The sequence below is a fragment of the Sphaerodactylus townsendi genome, unplaced genomic scaffold (assembly GCF_021028975.2).
Source record: "Sphaerodactylus townsendi isolate TG3544 unplaced genomic scaffold, MPM_Stown_v2.3 scaffold_19, whole genome shotgun sequence".
NCBI lineage: Eukaryota > Metazoa > Chordata > Lepidosauria > Squamata > Sphaerodactylidae > Sphaerodactylus > Sphaerodactylus townsendi.
Genome location: NW_025950352.1, coordinates 1,333,579 through 1,353,564, shown reverse-complemented (window position 1 = coordinate 1,353,564; position 19,986 = coordinate 1,333,579). Strand labels below are relative to the sequence as shown.

The 19,986-nt window shown below is 52.8% G+C and overlaps 1 protein-coding gene across 1 annotated transcript in view; it reads right to left on the bottom strand.

Moving 5' to 3' along the window:
- Positions 1-266: 266 nt before the first annotated feature.
- DGAT1 (diacylglycerol O-acyltransferase 1) overlaps positions 267-19,986 on the bottom strand; it is a 37,210-nt gene continuing 17,490 nt past the window's right edge. The window contains exons 4-18 of the mRNA XM_048482684.1: positions 18,253-18,293; positions 16,679-16,764; positions 16,534-16,586; positions 15,018-15,123; positions 14,791-14,916; positions 14,386-14,460; positions 14,103-14,206; positions 13,054-13,092; positions 11,585-11,626; positions 10,830-10,874; positions 9,061-9,173; positions 7,210-7,275; positions 5,745-5,832; positions 2,010-2,072; positions 267-1,399 (exon numbers count right to left, since the gene is read on the bottom strand). Of these exons, the coding sequence (XP_048338641.1) occupies positions 1,253-1,399; positions 2,010-2,072; positions 5,745-5,832; positions 7,210-7,275; positions 9,061-9,173; positions 10,830-10,874; positions 11,585-11,626; positions 13,054-13,092; positions 14,103-14,206; positions 14,386-14,460; positions 14,791-14,916; positions 15,018-15,123; positions 16,534-16,586; positions 16,679-16,764; positions 18,253-18,293 (1,194 nt within the window). The 3' untranslated portion in view covers positions 267-1,252. The remainder of the gene's footprint in view (positions 1,400-2,009; positions 2,073-5,744; positions 5,833-7,209; positions 7,276-9,060; positions 9,174-10,829; positions 10,875-11,584; positions 11,627-13,053; positions 13,093-14,102; positions 14,207-14,385; positions 14,461-14,790; positions 14,917-15,017; positions 15,124-16,533; positions 16,587-16,678; positions 16,765-18,252; positions 18,294-19,986) is intronic.

Sequence of the window (19,986 nt, the reverse complement as noted above, 5' to 3'; positions counted from 1 at the left end):
GCATGGCCAATTGGCGAAAGGTGGCGAACCTTTGGCACTCCAGATGTTATGGACTACAATTCCCATCAGCCCCTGCCAGCATGGCCAATTGGCGAAAGGTGGCGAACCTTTGGCACTCCAGATGTTATGGACTACAATTCCCATCAGCCCCTGCCAGCATGGCCAATTGGCCGATGGGAATTGTAGTCCATAACATCTGGAGTGCCAAAGGTTCACCACCACTGACTTAGAACAACACCTCCAATCCAAGGAAGAGACACAGACCATTTCCGAAAATATGCTTTAATCACGTAGTACCGGGCAGATTCAGTCTGCAAACTCTAAAAAGTCGCTAAGGTGACCAAACACGGAAAGGGCACACACAGTCAGGATGGCCCCGGGGAAAGGCGGGTGGTTGCCCCAACCAGAGAGAATATATCACAAAACCAAGGTGGACATAAAGGGAGTCCCTCGGATAGCTCAGCTTTTGTCAGACCAGGATGGATTGTAGTTAGCGCAGAGAAGTGTGGCAGCTCTTTGGACCTGGGACAGAACTCAGACGAGGATGACAGAACTAAGCCTTGAGAGAGACACACACAAGGCAGTCCCAAAACTGGCCATGGAATCCCCCGGTTAAGAGCACCCATCCCTACAAAGCCAACCCAACAGAAATACCCTTTCTGATCCCAGAGGAGCTGCCAGCTTACCCCTTAAGAGGATACCCAGCAAGAACCCACCCAGGGGACGTTAAAGTGCTTCAGGGACAGCAGCGCAAGGGGGCTGCCCTCGGGTTGCAGAGGCCAGGGCCACTGAGGGTCTATCCCACCCCCGGGGGACTCTGGCTGAAGTTCACATTTTCTTAGAAAGCAAATAAAGCCCTGCTGCCTACCCCCCTCTCAGCTGACACAGCACGATCCAACCCTCCAGTCCTACAAGACAGATCCAGAGGTGGGAGATCTCCACCCACCGTGACTGGCTCCCAAACTCCAGGGGTGATCTGGCAGACGCCAGCTGCGAACCAGCCTTGGAAGGCTATTGCATTGATCCAGCATTTTCACACTCAGAGGGGCCGGCGAGCAGCCACCTCTCATAGACACAGACACGAAAGACCACACGCGGCAGCTTCCCAGGACAAAGATGGCGACGGCAGCACATCTGCCCACGCTGGTGAGTTGCGAAGCTCCCACGGGAAGAAGAGGGAGACGGGGCTGATTCTGCCTTTGCCCGCCAGGCACCCGGAGGAAGCGGGCAGGCAGCTGCACCCCGGCCCCCGTCACTGCCTTCCTTCGTAGTTCAGCACATAGTAGTCGTGCACATACATCAGGACGGCAACCGGCTGCCCGATGATCAGGGAGATCCACACAGCGGCATTGCCGTAGTTGCCCTGCAGAAACCGTCCGACAAACCAGGCCAGGGGGATCTGAGGAAAGGAGCGGGGGGAGAAGGCGGGGTTAGCCTGGGGGAGGGGTGGATCTGAGCTGCTCAGGAGCAGGCTCTGCGGGTGGAAGGGGGCAAGCTGACCAGATCAGTGCTGATCCAGCAGCAGCAGACCACGAGGAATGCTTGTGAGATAGCCAGGCACCCGTTTGGAACCCCCACGGAGAGCCGGCTGCTTGAGCCAAGGAGTCTCTAATGCAGGGATCTTCAAACTATGGCCCTCCAGATGTTCATAGACTACAATTCCCAAAAGCCCCACCACTTGGCCATGCTGGCAGGGGCTGATGGGAATTGGTAGTCCATAAACATCTGGAGGGCCATAGTTTGAAGACCCCTGCTCTAATGAATCAGACCCTTGATCCATCCAGGTCAGACTGAACGAGGCTCTCGGGGTCTCTGGCTGAGGTCTTTCCCATCACCTCCCATCCAGACCTCTTCCACTGGAGATGCCGGGGTCTGAACCCTGCACCTTCCGCCACGTCAAGCAGAGGCTGTGCCACTGAGCCGTGGGCTATCTCGCCACAGCTGGCTAGCAAAAGACAGGAGGCCAAGCCCCCCAGCAGGAGAAAACGCCACGCACTTCTGACCCTCACCTGAGCCATCATCCCCATGAAAGCCCAGAGCCGGAACATCTTCAAGGGCACGCTCACCAAGTACTGGAGAACAGGAGAGAAGAGGAGGCAGGTGAAGCAGCCGGGCTCCTTCTGGCAGGTTCCGGCCAAGGCGACGTCCAGAGACACCTCTGCTGAGGGGTTTCTCGAAGTCCCAGCAGGAGGTCTCCTGGGGACCCAAACGAGGGCCTTTGTGGTGGTGCCCCCCCCAACCCCCTGCCCCAGGAACTGACTGACACGGAGTCTGGCCTCGATTGCCTAATTATATTGCTACCGATACTACACACAAGTCTAATCGCTGTTGGGATGAGAGCCATTTGGGGCTTTTGAAGGGAGAGGCAGCAGATCTTCCAGGACTCACGGCCCTTCAGATGTTATGGACTACAGTTCCCATCATGCTGGCAGGGGATGATGGGAACTGTAGTCCATAACATCTGGAGGGCTGCGAGTTTGACACCTGTGTTCCAGGGGAACTGGGCTGCTGCCCCCACCTCCTGCCCAAGGCCAGAGGAAGAAGAAGAAGAGTTTGGATTTATATCCCCCCTTTCTCTCCTGCAGGAGACTCAAAGGGGCTGACAATCTCCTTGCCCTTCCCCCCTCACAACAAACACCCTGTGAGGTGGGTGGGGCTGAGAGAGCTCTGAGAAGCTGTGACTAGCCCAAGGTCACCCAGCTGGCGTGTGTGGGAGTGCACAGGCTAATCTGAATTCCCCAGAAGCCTCCACAGCTCAGGGGGCAGAGCTGGGAATCAAACCCGGTTCCTCCAGATTAGATACACGAGCTCTTAACCTCCTACGCCACTGCCGCTCCCCCCCCCCCCTCAGATCTTTATGCTGAGTCTCAGGAAAAGGGGAGGGAAGACACGAGAACACAGCAATAATTTATTTACTGTTGTGCCTAAAGTAGCCTTCAACTGTTTCTAAATACAGAAGAAAATACAATTAAACCTGAACATCTGAAAACCGCGAAACCATCATTCAGTCTGAAAATAGTGGCTCGCTGCCCTTCGGATACTTCCTGAAAGAGACTTCTGCACAAGTCTCAATAGCACTTAGAGGTGGAAAGAGCCATCAAGCCGCAGGCAACTTATAGTGGCCCCATGGAGTTTCCAAGGCTAGAGACAAACAGAATACTGATAGGCAGCATGGTGTAGTGGTTAAGAGCAGGTGCACTCTAAACTGGAGGAACCTGGTTTGATTCCCTGCTCTGCCCCTTGAGCTGTGGAGGCTTCTCTGGTGAACCAGATTAGCTTGTGCACTCCAACACGTGCCAGCTGGGGGACCTTGGGCTAGTCACAGTTCTTCTGAGCTCTCTCAGCCCCACCCACCTCACAGGGTGTTTGTTGTGGAGAGGAGGAGGAGGAAGGAAGGGAAAGGAGATTGTAAGGCCCTGTTAGGTCTCCTTACAGGAGAGGAAGGGGAGATATAAATCCAACTCCTCCTCTTCTCCTCCTCCTCTCCATAGCAACCTTGGGCTTCCTCGACGGTCCCCCATCCAGGGATCCTGCTCGGCTTCTGGGGGCTGACCACATCGGGCTGGCCTGGCCCATCCGGGTCAGCCCAAGGCAATAAATATCCCGCCCACCAAGCCGGATCTACTGAAATTTGGAATTTGGCTCCTCTGCTTTACCGTTCTCACCAAACTTGGGGGGTATCATTAGGGCAGTCTCCTGATGAGACCCTGAAAGCTTTGAGACTGTGCCTTCAGAATGTGCCCCCCCCCCCCCCCACAGCCTGCAACCCTTGAGGAGATAGAAAAAGGGCAGAGAAGGGCAACAAGGATGATTGAGGGACTGAAGCACCTTCCCTATGAGGAGAGGCTGCAGCGTTTGGGACTCTTTAGTTTGGAGAGGAGGCGGCTGAGGGGGGATATGATTGAAGTCTATAAAATTATGCATGGGGTAGAAAATGTTGACAGAGAGACATTTTTCTCTCTTTCCCACAATACTAGAACCAGGGGGAATTCATTGAAAATGCTGGGGGGAAGAATTAGGACTAATAACAGGAAACACTTCTTCACGCAACGTGTGATTGGTGTTTGGAATATGCAGCCACAGGAGGTGGTGATGGCCACTAACCTGGATAGCTTTAAAAGGGGCTTGGACAGATTTATGGAGGAGTGTAGTAATGCACTGCTGACCCAGCAGCACCGTGGTATGTATGTATTAATATAAAATACTTATTATAGACAACTCTCTTTTCTTTTCTTTTTTTCCCTTTCCCTTTTCTTTAATTGTTAAATGAATCAAGAACAGTCAGGTGTAATAGTGAGATTATAGAACAAAGTACATGAAGTAGGCTGAAGGGGAAGTCTCAATTATCTTCTTTCTTTATAACAGCTTCTGAGATTTAGCGGTTTAGATTATGTAGAACTTGTTATACAGATATAGCCGTGGAAGCATGATATGAAAAATTTATGTCTGTCATTGTTTGTCTGTTTGTTATTTGTTGTTTTTTGTGGGTGTGCTTGTCGCATGCCCTTCTCTCTTTTTTTTTTAAAACAATAAAGTATATTCAAAAATAAAAGGGGCTTGGACAGATTTATGGAGGAGAAGTTGATTTATGGCTACCAATCTTGATCCTCTTTGATCTGAGATTGCAAATGCCTTCACAGACCAGGTGATCGGGAGCAACAGCCGCAGAAGACCATTGCGTTCACATCCTACATGTGAGCTCCCAAAGGCACCTGGTGGGCCACTGCAAGTAGCAGAGTGCTGGACTAGATGGACTCTGGTCTGATACAGCAGGCAGACTTTGGTCTGATCCAGCTGGCTTGTTCTTATGTTCTTATGTTCTTAACCCCCATTGACAGCAATGCAGAAAACTCAATGCAGAACAAAGATTCTTGGGCAAATTTCTAGGATGTTCCTGCAGGGGGTGCATTTTTGGATGTATCGGCACCAAAATTTCAGGGTATCATCTGGAGATGATGGCACCCCCCAAGTTTGGTGCAGTTTGGTTCAGGGGGGGGGCAAAGTTATGGACCCTCAAAACTGTAGCCCCCATCTCCTATTAGCTCCCATTGGAAACAATGGGGGATGGGGCACCCCCTTTGGGAGTCCATAACTTTGGACTCCTTGAACCAAACCTCACCAAACTTGGGGAGAAGCATAAGGACAGTCTCCTGATGATATGCTGAAATTTTGGTGCTGATATGTCTAAAAATGACCCCCTGCAGGCACCAATGTCCTGGTGCAAAAAGAAATTTGGTCATGATGGAGTGATACCGGCATCCAACTCAGGTTTTGCCCAGGGCTACAGTTTGCCCAGGGCTGCCTCGTTACGCCCCTGGATAAACCCCACCCCATTAAAACGCAGCACACTAAATCAGCATAACAGATGGCACCTACAATCAAGTCCCCTAAAAGAGAGAGAGAGAAGTGAGATTTGATGTTTAGACTTGGCCAGCCCTTCCCTGCCCCTCGGTCTTCCTGGAAGCCAACCACACCCAGGATGAGGAAGCCCGGGGGGGGGGGGGGGGGTCTGCCAGGCACCGGTGAGGATCCCGTTCTGGCGTCACTTCCGAAAGCCCAGCTCCCAACAACCATCATTAGTGGATGCAAACTTGTTCGATGGTCCTGCCACACCCCGTTCGGAGAATGCAAACGGCACAGCCGAGGATGCACTAGGCAGTCTTCAAGACATGGGTCAACTTGAGGACCTCTAGGGGACCCCCACCCCCCACCGGCGCTCTTGTGTGGGGTGAAGAGAGACCAACCTCATGGAAGAAGGCGGAAGCCAAGAACACAGCCGTCTGAGCTGTCCATTTGCTGACGCCCCTCTTGATCATGGGTTTATAGAAATGCCTGCGAGCACGGGAGAGATGCGTCACACGGGGGCCTCGAGGAACAGCAAGGCAGCAGATGCAACCGGGGGCTGAGGACACCGTCAGACTGTCTGCCCCCCGCTGAATGCACAGGTGGCCCGGCCAGACCCTCGGCCTAGCAAGACTAGGGCCCCGGCCTCTCGTGCTGCCAGCCAGCCACAGCCTTTTAACTGGAGAAGGGGACCTCCTACTGCAAGGCAGAGAATTCTGCGACTCAAACATGGTCACATCTTTCTTATAAAGTGCAGAAAAGGGCCACGAGGATGATTGAGGGACTGGAGCACCTTCCTTATGAGGAGAGGCTGAAGCGTTTGGGACTCTTTAGTTTGGAGAGGAGGCGGCTGAGGGGGGATATGACTGAAGTCTATAAAATTATGCATGGGGAAGAAAATGTTGACAGAGAGAAATTTTTCTCTCTTTCTCACAATACTAGAACCAGGGGGCATCCATTGAAAATGCTGGGGGGAAGAATTAGGACTAATAACAGGAAACACTTCTTCACGCAACGTGTGATTGGTGTTTGGAATATGCAGCCACAGGAGGTGGTGATGGCCACTCACCTGGATAGCTTTAAAAGGGGCTTGGACAGATTTATGGAGGAGAAGTCGATCTATGGCTACCAATCTTGATCCTCCTTGATCTGAGGTTGCAAATGCCTTAACAGACCAGGTGCTCAGGAGGAGCAGCAGCAGCCGCAGAAGGCCATTGCTTTCACCTCCTGCATGTGAGCTCCCAAAGGCACCTGGTGGGCCACTGCGAGTAGCAGAGTGCTGGACTAGATGGACTCTGGTCTGATACAGCAGGCTAGATCTTATGTTCATCCCCAAACTAGCTGCCCTCCTTCCACACCAAAGCTGGCCCAACGAAGCCTAGCTCCAGTCTGAGCCCAGCCTTAGACCACTTTCCAGCCCCTCTGGGTCCAAAGCAGCCAGCTCAGGAAGAAAGGGGAGGGGAACGATGGGGCAAGGAGCAGGACTGAAGCGGCCCACCCGACTCTGCTATTCAAGGGCAAGGCTGACAGGGCCTCACAGAGGGCAGCCAGGCTGTCCCAGGGCAGCATCACGCTCTGGTTGATGCCGGAGACCAGCTCAGAAGGTAGCCAAAAGCTGGCTACTGGAGGCCAGCTCTCGGACCACCCAGGGGTCACCAGAGGAAGGGAGACAGGGAAATGCTGGAGGGCAGGGAGGGGAGGCTGTCCCAGGCCATCAGTCGCCCCCCCCCCCAAACCCCGTCTGTGCACCAGCATTGCCCCCTGCTCCTTCCCGGCAGCTCCAGACCCAGCTGGCCAGACAGGCTCCCAGCAGCAGCCGGGGGATCCTCCGGCACACACGAGACCCTCACCTGGGCACAGACATACCTGAGGCACCACTTGTGGACAGGAATGTTCCAGTTCTGCCAGAAATAGGTCACCGATTCAGAGTTCCTGCAGAAGAGCAGCACAGCAAAGGCCCGTTGGAGAGGCTGGGGGTGCCCCCTCCTCCACCACTCTTTCGACACAGGGCCCAAATATGGGGGGTGGGGGGGCACCCAGGGTGCTGCAGGGAGCCCTGAGGTTAAAACCTTCTGCAAGATTCCCTGGTCCACCGTCTGCTCCTCTCTGACACCCATTCCAACCCCTGGTTTTCCATAATTGAAGAAAAAATAGACTCCCAAATTGCGTGCCCTCTGCAGCTCTTTGTCTGGAGTTAAGTCAAAACTCCTTGGAATCAGCCGCTTGGCTGAGGGCTTTTAGATTCTGGCTGCGAATTCACTTTCTCTCAGACTGTAATTCCCTGGTCCACTGTCTGCTCTCTGACACCCATTCCAACTTCCAGTTTTCCATAATTGAAGAAAAAATGGCCTCTATTGGACTGTCAGTGGATTCACTTTGCCCTTTGTCCTATTCAGAAGCTTATAGAAAATTAAAAGGTCAACTATTGGATGGAGAGTTCTCTACCCTAATCACCGCAGCCAAGAAAACGTGCTCCCCCCCCCCCCGTATTTTTCTCTCCCATTTGAACGGGGCCACTTGGCACACTACCTGTATTGCTTAATAAACCCTGCTCAAAGGAGGGTCATAATGCTTGCCAGGTTTAATGTTATGCCTTCTGCCTTGTTACATGGCAGATTTAATAAGCAAGAAAAGGCTAAAAGATTGTGCCCGTAACGATGGCTCAGTTGAATCTGTGGCCCACCAATTACTACACTGTCTCAGATTCAAGGAAATCAGATCCAAGTATGTGAATCTTACTCCTTTACATTTACCCCATCTCCCCGATTTAATTAGATTACACTACTTGTTGGACAATCCTGATCTTTCTCTCTTTTTGATAGTGGCAGACTTTCTTCTGGAAAATACTAAACGCCAGTAGATTTCCTTCGACCTAACATTTATTTCCTGTATTGTATATGCTTTTTAATCCGTTTTTTATTATTGTTGTACTGTTGTCTATGCCAATAAAGGCTTGCTATGCTATACCTTCTGCAAGAGGAGGGGGAGCAACCGGCCCCTTCTTTGGCTGCCAAAAGCGCCAAGCTGGCAGGGGAAGAAGACAATAAACTCTCCAGCGACTTCTACTCCCAGAAGGCTCACACAGAGCCCCCCTCCCCCCCCGCATGAAAGGCTTTAGGGGCGCCCCGATTGGTTTCCCTCCATCACATTGATATTTCACTTGTTCTGCCGGGAGTTCTAGATGGCGCTCCCAGTTACCTCCCCCCCCTTCTCCCCTCACAACCACCCTGTGAGGGTGAAGTTAGTTAGGCTGAGGGAGAGTGAATAGCCCCCTGGAACCTCTGCAGTGGAGCAGGGACACAAACCCGTGTCCTGCAACCTCACTGCCCCTGAGGGGGGTCTCTGGGCCCACAACGGATATGGGGCATTTCCGACATGGCCCCATCCATCCACCCGAGCTCTCCCACGGTCCCAGGGCCTTGCCAGCATTGGCACCCTGATCTCTCCCCCCCGCCCCAACAACTTGGGAGCCCAGGCTGGCTCTGCCCTTCCTTACGTTCAGGCGTTGGGGCAAACCATTCCCATCCCAAAAAAGCTGGAGAGGAGAGGGAGGGGGGCACGGAACCACCCCGTTTGTCAGGGTCTGGATCCCAAACTCCACTCTGGCAGCTGCACCAGCGCTTTCTGCTGCCGGCGTTGAGCAAGACGGGCTTTCGGGTGCCCCCTCTGGATTAAAAAAAAAACCGCAGGAGGGGAGCACTTCCATTCGAGACTCACCACCAGTCTTGGTAGAACTCCCGGTCTCCAAACTGCATGATTTCAGCTATCACATTCAGGCTGGAGTGGAAGAACCAGTAGAAGAAGATGAGCCAGATCAGGTGGTTGGGAACCTGCCGAGAGGGACAAGGCGGAGGGAGGGAGGGAGGGAGGGATGGAGGTCAGCCCAGGAAGCTCCAGCCATGCAAACGACTACTGGTTTGTTGAAAGCTTTCATGGCCGGAATCACTGGGGTGTTGTGGGTTTTCTGGATTGTATGGCAGTGTTCCAGTAGCATTTTCTCCTGATGTTCCGCCTGCATCTGTGGCTGGCATCTTCTCTGAAGAAAACCCACAGTACCCTAGATGACTGGCTTCTCAAGCCAGGATCAGAGCCTCCATGGGCTGAGGCAGTTGAGCCCACCCTAATCAGCATGGCAGCATGGCGTCTGCAGGGCACCTGAATGGCTGCTGGAGCCTCCGCTGAACAGGACAAACCTCCAGCAAGGTGGCTCCTACGCCTCACCAGGTGGAGCACGGCCCCCAAACAAACCAGGGGGGTCCTGAGAGCAAGTCTTGGAGAGACCAGCTGCTGAGTGTGCCCCCCCCCCCCCACCCACTGTTCCATATGGGTCTTGATCCATGTGAGCCCTGATATCATCGGGTTTTATCATCTCCTCTCTCTCCTCTTTTTCTGGGAGAGATTTAGTTATGGTAAGCACTGACTTTTGTGAGATGCCTGTGTTAGGAAGTATTTGCTGTTTTTAATTTATATTTACGATAATTATGTTTTAATGATTTTATGTACACTGATTGTGTTGTTCACCGCCCAGAGCCCTCTGGGGATGGGGCGGTATATTAAGTCGAAAGAAAGAAAGAAAGAAAGAAAGAAAGAAAGAAAGAAAGAAAGAAAGAAAGAAAGAAAGAAAGAAAGAAAGAAAGAAAGAAAGAAAGAAAGAAAGAAAGAAAGAAAGAAAGAAAGAAAGAAAGAAAGAAAGAAAGAAAGAAAGAAAGAAAGACAGACAGACAGACAGACAGACAGACAGACAGACAGACAGACAGACAGACAGACAGACAGACAGACAGACAGACAGACAGACAGACAGACAGACAGTCAGTCGAATCGTGGCAGGAAGGGCTCAGTGCTGGGGGCCCTGGCTAGGGCTGCTGCATTCACCCCAGAGGCATTCAGGCCAGACTGATGAACACGGGCACAAGAACACGTGGCGCTTCCTTACACTGAGCCAGACCATCCATCTTTTGAGGGCAGCATCCTCAACTCAGGCCGGCAGCGGCTGTTTCAGGTCCCATGCAGAGAAAGGCCTTCAGCATCACCTCCCGCCTGAGCCTTTCAACAGGAGGTGCCGGGGACTGACCTGAAACCTTCTGCATACCCAGGCCGCTGAGCCTCTCCCCCAGTGCTAAGCATAAGCATTTTTATTGTCATTGTGCACGCACAACGAAATGTACAGCAGCATTCCTCGATGCACACAATTTCAGACTCATACCCCACCCTCACTTTCCCCTTCCTCCACCCATCCCTACACAGCCCCAAACACATCGACACGAAGCCCCGGAGTTCAGCATAGCCACCGCTCTAGAGTAGAAGCCATCTCTAAGCCTCTTGGTCCTAGTTTTGATAGACCTGCATCGTCTGCCAGATGGTAACAGTGCAAAAAGAGAGTGTGCCGGATGAGACGGGCCTCTCGGAATATTTTGGGCTTTCTTTAGGCTTCGGGAATCATAGAGTTCTTCCGAGGAGGGGATAAGGTGCTGGAAGGCGGTACTTACAGCCAGCTTCAGGAGGCGCTCTATCATCCTGGAGTAGTCCATGTCCTGCAAAACAGAATGAGGCATTCTTAGCGGGGGGGGGGGCTGGGAGGAGGGGCAGGCCTGGCAGGTCCCTTACCCCCCCGCCCCCAACCTGGCAGAGGAAGGGCCGAGAATAGACAAATCAGGGCCCTTCCAGCTTCTTCTTCCCAGAGGTACCTCCCCCCATGGCAGGAGACGCTGACCCACACACATACCAAGACTGGGGGTCAGGCTTATGAGGAACAGGCCGTTGTTCCCCGAGCTGTTCTGCAGCCCCACAAATGCTACAGCTCAACCCTTCCTCTCCTCCCCAGCCCCCACCCCAAGAAGAAGAAATAGAAGAAGAGTTTGGATTTATATCCCCCCTTTCTCTCCTGCAGGAGACTCAAAGGGGCTGACAATCTCCTTGCCCTTCCCCCCTCACAACAAACACCCTGTGAGGTGGGTGGGGCTGAGAGAGCTCCGAGAAGCTGTGACTAGCCCAAGGTCACCCAGCTGGCGTGTGTGGGAGTGCCCAGGCTAACCTGAATTCCCCAGATAAGCCTCCACAGCTCAGGCGGCAGAGGGGGGAATCAAACCCAGTTCCTCCAGATTAGATACACGAGCTCTTAACCTCCTACGCCACTGCTGCTCCACCCCAACCCTCCACTACAATAAGGCACAAACCACCTTCTGATGGGGAGGGGGAGGGTCTACGGGGGGCTTCTGGGGGTTGGACCTAGAAAACTGCTCACCCGGAAGGGCTTCATGGAGTTCTGAATGGTGGGCACCATCCACTGGAAAAAGAACACAAGTCAGCAGATCAGCAGGGCGGGGCATCTTACCTGGTGCTCTGGTGCTTCCTGGCTCAAGCACCCTCAGAAGCCTGGAACAGGGGAACTCTCTGCCACTTGCTACGTTAGGAAGCCAGCCCCCCTCCCCACACACACGAGGTGTGATCACCCACAGCATGTGCACACAAGCACACACCCAAGCTCAGGGGAGACCCTTCCACCACCCAGAATCTATCTGTGCCAAGTGCCGCATGGCCACAGCCTCACAGCCAAGGACCTCCAAGGGCGCAGATGCGAGAGGCGCTGGCTTCCAGGCGGCCCCCTCTTTGCCCTCCTGCGCCCTAGGAAAACGGCAGGAAGTTCTTTGATCGGCTCTCCTGGGCCGCGGCTCCTGCCCTTCCCTCCCTCCCTCCACATCTCTGGCTTCCGGGTTCTTCCCAGCCTCCCACCCACGATGATCCACCACAGACTGCTGGAAGTTGTGCCAGATGTGCTGCGGAGAGGGGGGGAGCAAGCTGCTCCCCTCCCCCCTGAAACTGCAGCCATGATCCACGGGGTTTGGCCGTTTCAGAAAAGGCTCGTCCTCAGCAAAGGCAGGAAGTATCAGGCAAACTTGCTGGGTTCGGCTTTTGGCCAGACCACTCCAGCACCCCCCCTCAAGGGAGGTTATCGACGAGATTGAAAGAACTCCCACAAGAAAAGTTTTTGAAAACTTGGGGAAAGCTAATTATATACCTAGAAAAGAGTTCCAAGGATAAGATGGTTGAAGATATATAATATGAAATGGTTTACAAAATTATATTGCAATAAGTTAATCTGCAAAAAAGTTGTATTACAAAATAAATTGTATACTTTTATTAAGGGAAAAATAAACATGGATACAGTTACTTAACAGGGGAAGTCCAAAGCAATAAGTATTGGGCAGTTACATCACAACAAAAGGGATAAAATCATGATTATGGGATATTGAAAGGGCCTAGATAAGAAAAGAAATTTATTTAAATTAAAATATGAAGGACATATAGCATTATGAAATACAAGGTATATTTTTAGGTTAAATATTAAAAATATGGAATGAAAAATAAGATAGTATAGTATAGATATTTTAGTTTATTAAAGCGAAAGAATAAATTACCAAAGAATAGTGAAGTAACTGATTTGATTTAGATGTATTGAATTATGTGTTATTGTTATGGGTAGTTGGGGTACGATAGATTATGTTTGGGTAACTGTAAATGTGGGTCATTTGTTACATGTTAATATTTGTTGATGTCTTATGTGTTTCAATGGTTTCATGTATGTTTTATGTTCAATGTGTTTTTTAAAGAAGGAAATTAATAAAAAGTATTATGGGGGAAAAAAGGGAGCACTGTCCCCAGGGAACCTTTCCTCTACCCCCCACCCCCCGTTCATTGTTGCCCCACACTTACTTGCTGAATCAACCCCACGAGCAGCTGCAGGAAGAAGAGCTGGAAACAGAAATGATAGGAGTGAAGAAGAAGAAGAGTTTGGATTTATATCCCCCCTTTCTCTCCTGCACGAGACTCAAAGGGGCTGACAATCTCCTTGCCCTTCCCCCCCCCTCACAACAAACACCCTGTGAGGTGGGTGGGGCTGAGAGAGCTCCGAGAAGCTGTGACTAGCCCAAGGTCACCCAGCTGGCGTGTGTGGGAGTGTACAGGCTAATCTGAATTCCCCAGAGAAGCCTCCACAGCTCAGGCGGCGGAGCTGGGAATCAAACCCGGTTCCTCCAGATTAGATACACGAGCTCTTAACCTCCTACGCCACTGCTGCTCTTACAAGAGGGGCAGGCAGCTGGCCCAGCCCAGGGACCCACTGAGCCGGCTGCCGGGTCTAAAAACACCCGTCAAGAGTTCCATCAGCCACATCACAACCCACCCCCCACGTCGAGCTCAGGAACAGCTGGCGGAGAGGAACCCCACAGCACCCAGGTCTGCTGTTGCCAGGTACAACAGAGCAGCACCTGTCAACAGGTAACCCAATCAGGGATTCTGCTTTGTGGAGGGGAGGGCAGAATAAAGTGATGCCTTTTTTTAAAAAATGTATTTCATTCCCTTGGATCAGGGGTAGGGAACCTGCGGCTCGAGAGCTGCATGCGGCTCTTCTGCCCTTGCACTGCGGCTCCACGAGCCGAGCCGCCGGCCCCATCCTTGCCCGCCCTGCAGGCAGCAGGGCGGACACATCCATGCGCTTCTCAGAATGAACGGAGTAAAAGGTTAAAAAAACCCAATATATACAGTGTTATCTTTATTTTAAATGTCAAAAATTATTTGCGGCTCTTTGAGTGTTAAAGGTTCCCTACCCCTGCCTTGGATGGTCAATCATCAGAATGACAGAACATCCCCCCTCTGGATAGCTGCGCACCCCAAAGCAGGCAAGGGAAGATATACGCAGACCCGCAGACCCTTGGGAAGGACCCCCAGACACACACACACACCCCTGGGCAGAAGGGACTCACCATCTCAAAGAGCCGGCGCAGCAGGAAGCGCTTCCGGATCCGGGGGGAGCGAGGGAAGTTCAGCTCGTAGCACAGAGTTGGTGCAAACACAAAGTAGTACATGTCTGCATGAAGAGGGGAGAAAGCGAGGGGCTCTCTATGGACCCGAAGAACCAAAGGCCTCCACCCTTGGAGCAGCTCTACGAGCCACACTCTGGTCTCCCCCAAGCACACAGGAGGCAGCGAGAGTCCACCCCGAACTCACCACCGCCCCCTTCCCTTCCGCCCACCCTGGAGACTCTACCTCGATAGGTTAAGTTTTCTGGGTAAGACACTCCACTCGAGGTGACGTCCCCGTTGGCTCTCGCTGGCCCGGAAGCTGGAACAGAAAGAAACAGCGGTCCCCCTTCGTGGCGCAGTGCTGCCGTCTCTCTCACCCAAGACAGCATGGGTGGCCACGAAAGCCACCATTTATAACTGGCGTGTGCGTGTGGATGGCCTTGTGTCCTGGTCACCTGATACCAACTAAACAGGAGTCCGCAAGAATTCCTTCCTCCCACCCTGGGCCTGGGTTGCATGAAGATGCTGTCCCTCGCGGAGTCTACCTGGATCCAGGGCACTGCCAGAAGGGAATCCCCAAAACCAGTTTCTCACACACACACACCCCAACCCCCTCGCCAGAACCTTTCCCACAGAAGGCCCAGCTCACCGGAGCCGGAAGCTGCCGGGACTCCCTTGGCGCGCCTCCTCTCTCGGCACCACCTGTTCACATCCTTGAAGGAGAAGAGCTTGAGGAAGAGGACGGTGTGGATGGCCAGAGCGAACACAGCCCCGACTGTGGAGACAGAGAGAGCAGGAAAGGGGACTCAGCAACTCAAGGGCTGGCAGCCTTCCCCCGGCCGAGACTTTGTGGCTCCCCCCAGAGGGCTTGCCCACCTGGTGTGATGGACGTCACTGACAGCACCACAAAGGCTGGAAAGCACAACATGATGAGGAGGTTGATGGTGTGGAGGACCGCCCCACCGAACTCCGACAGGGAACCCTGCAGAAAGCAAGAGGACGTTTGCATAGAGCAGTGGTGGCAAACCTTTGGCACTCCAGATGTTATGGACTACAATTCCCATCAGCCCCTGCCAGCATGGCCAATTAGCCATGCTGGCAGGGCTGATGGGAATTGCAGTCCATAACATCTGGAGTGCCAAAGGTTCGCCACCACTGGCATAGAGTATGTTACGCTTGAACTCAGCCAAAAGGCCAAGAAGCGATTCAAGCTATTAACCACTCCTTGAATTCTCTTCAATCCAAATTTTTTCACAAGATAACTGGACTCCCAAATTGCGTGCCCTCTGCAGCTCTTTGTCTGGAGTTGGGTCAAAACTCCTTGGAATCAGCCGCTTGGCTGAGGGCTTTTAGATTCTGGCTGCGAATTCACTTTCTCTCGGACTGTAATTCCCTGGTCCACCATCTGCTCTCTGACACCCATTCCAACCCCTGGTTTTCCACAATTGAAGAAAAAATGGCCTCTATCGGACTGTCAGTGGATTCACTTTGCCCTTTGTCCTATTCAGAAGCTTATAGGAAATTAAAAGGTCAACTATTGGATGGAGAGTTCTCTACCCTAATCACCGCAGCCAAGAAAACGTGCTCCCCCCTGTATTTTTCTCTCCCATTTGAACGGGGCCACTTGGCACACTACCTGTATTGCTTAATAAACCCTGTTCAAAGGAGAGCCATAATGCTCGCCAGGTTTAATGTTATGCCTTCTGCCTTGTTACATGGCAGATTTAATAAGCAAGAAAAGGGTAAAAGATTGTGCCCGTGTAACGATGGCTCAGTTGAATCTCTGGCCCACCAATTACTACACTGTCTCAGATTCAAGGAAATCAGATCCAAGTATGTGAATCTTACTCCTTTACATTTACCCCATCTCCCTGATTTAATTAGATTACTTGTTGGACAACCCTGATCCTTCTCTCTGTATGATAGTGGCAGACTTTATCCTGGAAATTACTAAATGCCAGTAGATTTCCTTCGTCCTAACATGTATATCCTGTATTGTATATGCTTTTTAATCCGTTTTTTTATTATTGCTGTACTGTTGTCTATGCCAATAAAGGCTTGATTCTTCAAAGAGGACGTTTGACCTGCTCCCCTTGACCCTGCAGCGTTGGGAGTGGAAGCTGCCTTCTGTTCGCTGGGACCACCCATCTATCCAGGACAGCCTTGCCTGCTCAGACTGCTGGCCACTCTCCAGGACCTCAGGGGAAAAGGGCCTTCCACCTCACCGACCGCCTGGTCCTTTTTAACTGGAGATGGCGGGGACTGAGCCTGCGAACTTCCGCATGCCAGGCAGATGATCTACCGCGGAGCCACAGGCCCTCCCGGAACAAGGGGGACCGACCGCCACTCTCACCAGCCCCAGACGCTGGAGAGGCCACGGGACAGCACTTACCGTGGCCAGCCTCTTCTCTGCGTGCAGAGCCGCCAGCACAAACACGTTGGCCACTGAGGACAGAAGCACATGGCCGTGGTTAGCTAGTGGCAGGCAGAGCTCCGGCATGTCCGGCCCCTGCCCACTTCAAAGGCCCAAGACTCACTGATGATAAGGCACAATGAGGGCCAGCTATAGGGGTCCTTCAGGAAGAGGGAGATGACCTGGATGGGATCCACCAAAATGCCGTACCTGGGGGGGAGAGAAGAGATCTACTGTTGTGAGGCTGTTGTGCATCCAGGGGTTCTACCCCTCCCCTCCCCACCAAACAAAACCTGGTCCAGGAGGGGGGCCGGCCCTTAACACGATCCTGGCCTGGCTACTGCCTGGAGCAGAGAAAGAGCAAGGTGTAGTGGTTAAGAGCAGGAGGATTCTAATCTGGAGAACCAGGTTTGATTCCCCACTCCTCCACCTGAGTGGCGGAGGCTTATCTGGTGAACCAGATGGGTTTCCGCACTCCTACATTCCTGCTGGGTGACCTTGGGCCAGTCGCAGTTCTCTCAGGACTCTGTCAGCCCCACCTGCCTCACAAGGTGTCTGTTGTGGGGAGAGGAGGGGAAAGGAGCTTGTAAACCCCCTTAAGTCTCCTTACAGGAGAGAAAGGTGGGGTATAAATAAAAAACTCTTCTTCTTCTTCTAGGAAGGGGGGTGGGAGAGGGAAGAAGAGAAATTGACTGTCTCGTTCTTACACTCGTGTCCCCTCCTTGTTTTGTGGCCTCACATTTTTTTACTGTTAAGTCACAAGCCGGTTTTGAAATGAGAGACCCTATTCTACAAACTCTGTCCTCTTCTTTGGAGACGGAGTTCAAGAGGCAGCCGAGGGGGGCAGGACTGGGAACTGCAGTGTCCCTTTTGAGCCACAAGCTGGCAGCACCCCCTCGGCAGCCCTCAAAGCTCTGCCCGGCGTGGCTCTCGGACAGCGTCCTGCTCGTGCCACGGAGACCCAGGCGGGCATGGCTGTGCTCAGGCCTGAGCGGAGGGCTCGAAGGGCCACCCCATGGCAGAGGCCGGGACTGGCCCAGCAGCTCCTCTGGCCTCCTAGAACTCATAAGAACATGAGAACAAGCCAGCTGGATCAGACCAAAGTCCATCTAGTCCAGCACTCTGCTACTCGCAGTGGCCCACCAGGTGCCTTTCGGAGCTCACGTGCAGGAGGTGAAAGCAATGGCCTTCTGCGGCTGCTCCTGCTCCTGAGCACCTGGTCACCTGGTGCTCAGGACTCCAACCGGCAGTAGCCCTACATTAGCCACGCAAGCCCTGCCACTGGGGAACCAAACTGCACCCTGCAGACTTCACCCCTCACAGGACAGCCCAAGGAACCCACCCAGGCAGGACTGAAGGCCTCTCCCCAGAGGGGTGCTTTCCACTGAGTCAGACCATCCATGCGTCCAGGTCAGTATTGCCTGCTCTGACTGGCAGCTGCTCTTCAGGGCTTCAGTCTCCCCCATCACCTGCCGCCTGGACCTTTCGAGCAGGAGACGCCGGGGATTGAACCTGGACCTTCTGCGGGCCAATCAGATGCTCTGCCACTGAGCCACATCCCCCCCCCCAATAAAAAACACACAAGGCTCCCAAGGAGAGGCCAGGAGCATGCAGGGCACGGCTGTTCTCTGACAGAGCTGTAGCGTCTTTGCCCCATGAGAGCCCCTCCCCCAAGCCCCAGGTGAGTCCGGCACTTACTTAATGAGATTCTCCAGGAAGAGGCGGGCGTTGCTCAAGACCTGCAAGCGAAAGAGGCAGAATTAGGTGCAGCAAAAGGGGAGGCCGGCGGGCACCACCAGTGCTGTTTCCATGCCACACCCCCTCCCCTCCCAGGCTCCCTCGGTTCAAGGTCACAGTTGTACACAGCGCAGAAGATAAGGAAGCCACTGGGGTGGGGCAGGCAGAAGACAGGCGGGCAGCATGAATCTGGCACACTGAACATAAGAACATAAGAACAAGCCAGCTGGATCAGACCAGAGTCCATCTAGTCCAGCTCTCTGCTACTCGCAGTGGCCCACCAGGTGCCTTTGGGAGCTCACAGGCAGGAGGGGAAAGCAATGGCCTTCTGCTGCTGCTGCTCCTTATCACCTGGTCTGCTAAGGCACTTGCAATCTCAGATCAAGGAGGATCAAGACTGGTAGCCATAAATCGACTTCTCCTCCATAAATCTGTCCAAGCCCCTTTTAAAGCTATCCAGGTGAGTGGCCATCACCACCTCCTGTGGCAGCATATTCCAAACACCAATCACACGTTGCATGAAGAAGTGTTTCCTTTTATTCGTCCTAATTCTTCCCCCCAGCATTTTCAATGAATGCCCCCTGGTTCTAGTATTGTGAGAAAGAGAAAAAAATTTCTCTCTGTCGACATTTTCTACCCCATGCATAATTTTATAGACTTCAATCCTATCCCCCCTCAGACGTCTCCTCTCCAAACTAAAGAGTCCCAAACGCTGCAGCCTCTCCTCATAAGGAAGGTGCTCTAGTCCCTCAATCATCCTCGTTGCCCTTCTCTGCACTTTTTCTATCTCTTCGATATCCTTTTTGAGATGTGGCGACCAGAACTGAACACAGCACTCCAAGTGCAGTCACACCACTGCTTTATATAAGGGCACGACAATCTTTGCAGTTTTATTATCTATTCCTTTCCTAATGATCCCCAGCATAGAGTTTGCCTTTTTCACAGCTGCCTTGAATTGAGTTGACATTCCCATGGAACTATCCACTAAGACGCCCAAATCCCTTTCCTGGTCTGTGACTGATAGCACTGACCCCAATTGGCCATGCTGGCAGTGGCTGATGGGAATTGTAGTCCATAACATCTGGAGTGCCAAAGGTTTGCCACCACGGCATCTAGTCTCTCTAGATCAGCGGTATGTCCGGGAGATCTCCAGGCCCTGCCTGGATGTTGGCAACCCTAGGTGGATAACAGAGCCAAGGTGTTTATCAGAAAGTTGCTGGGAGGGGCTGTCCATGGTGCTGATGGGGGGGCATTACGCTCTCACAAGGATGGTTGTGGGAAGTAAAGGCCCTTTGTAAGCACTGGATCATTACCAACTCACAGGGTGACAGCACATCACGACATTTACTAGGCAGACTATGTTCATGGGGTGGTTTGCCACTGCAATCCCCAGTTGTCTGTGCTTTACCCCCAGCAAGCTGGGTGCCCTCTTTACCGGACTCGAAAGGGTGAAAGGCTGAGTCGACCCCGAGGTGGCTACCTGAGCCCAATTTCTGTCGGGATCTAGCCAGGGCATGAACACAGCTTGGACTGAAGCCCTGCAGCTGACCACTCTGCGCTACGGGGCTCCGTGGGAATGAAAAACCCAGCCACAACAGCCCTTCCGCTCCTCCCAGCCAATGGGACACCGAGGCCAGCCCAGCCAGCGCCAGGCCCAACAGGTCAAGGGGGAGCCCCCACGGCCCCCAGGAACAT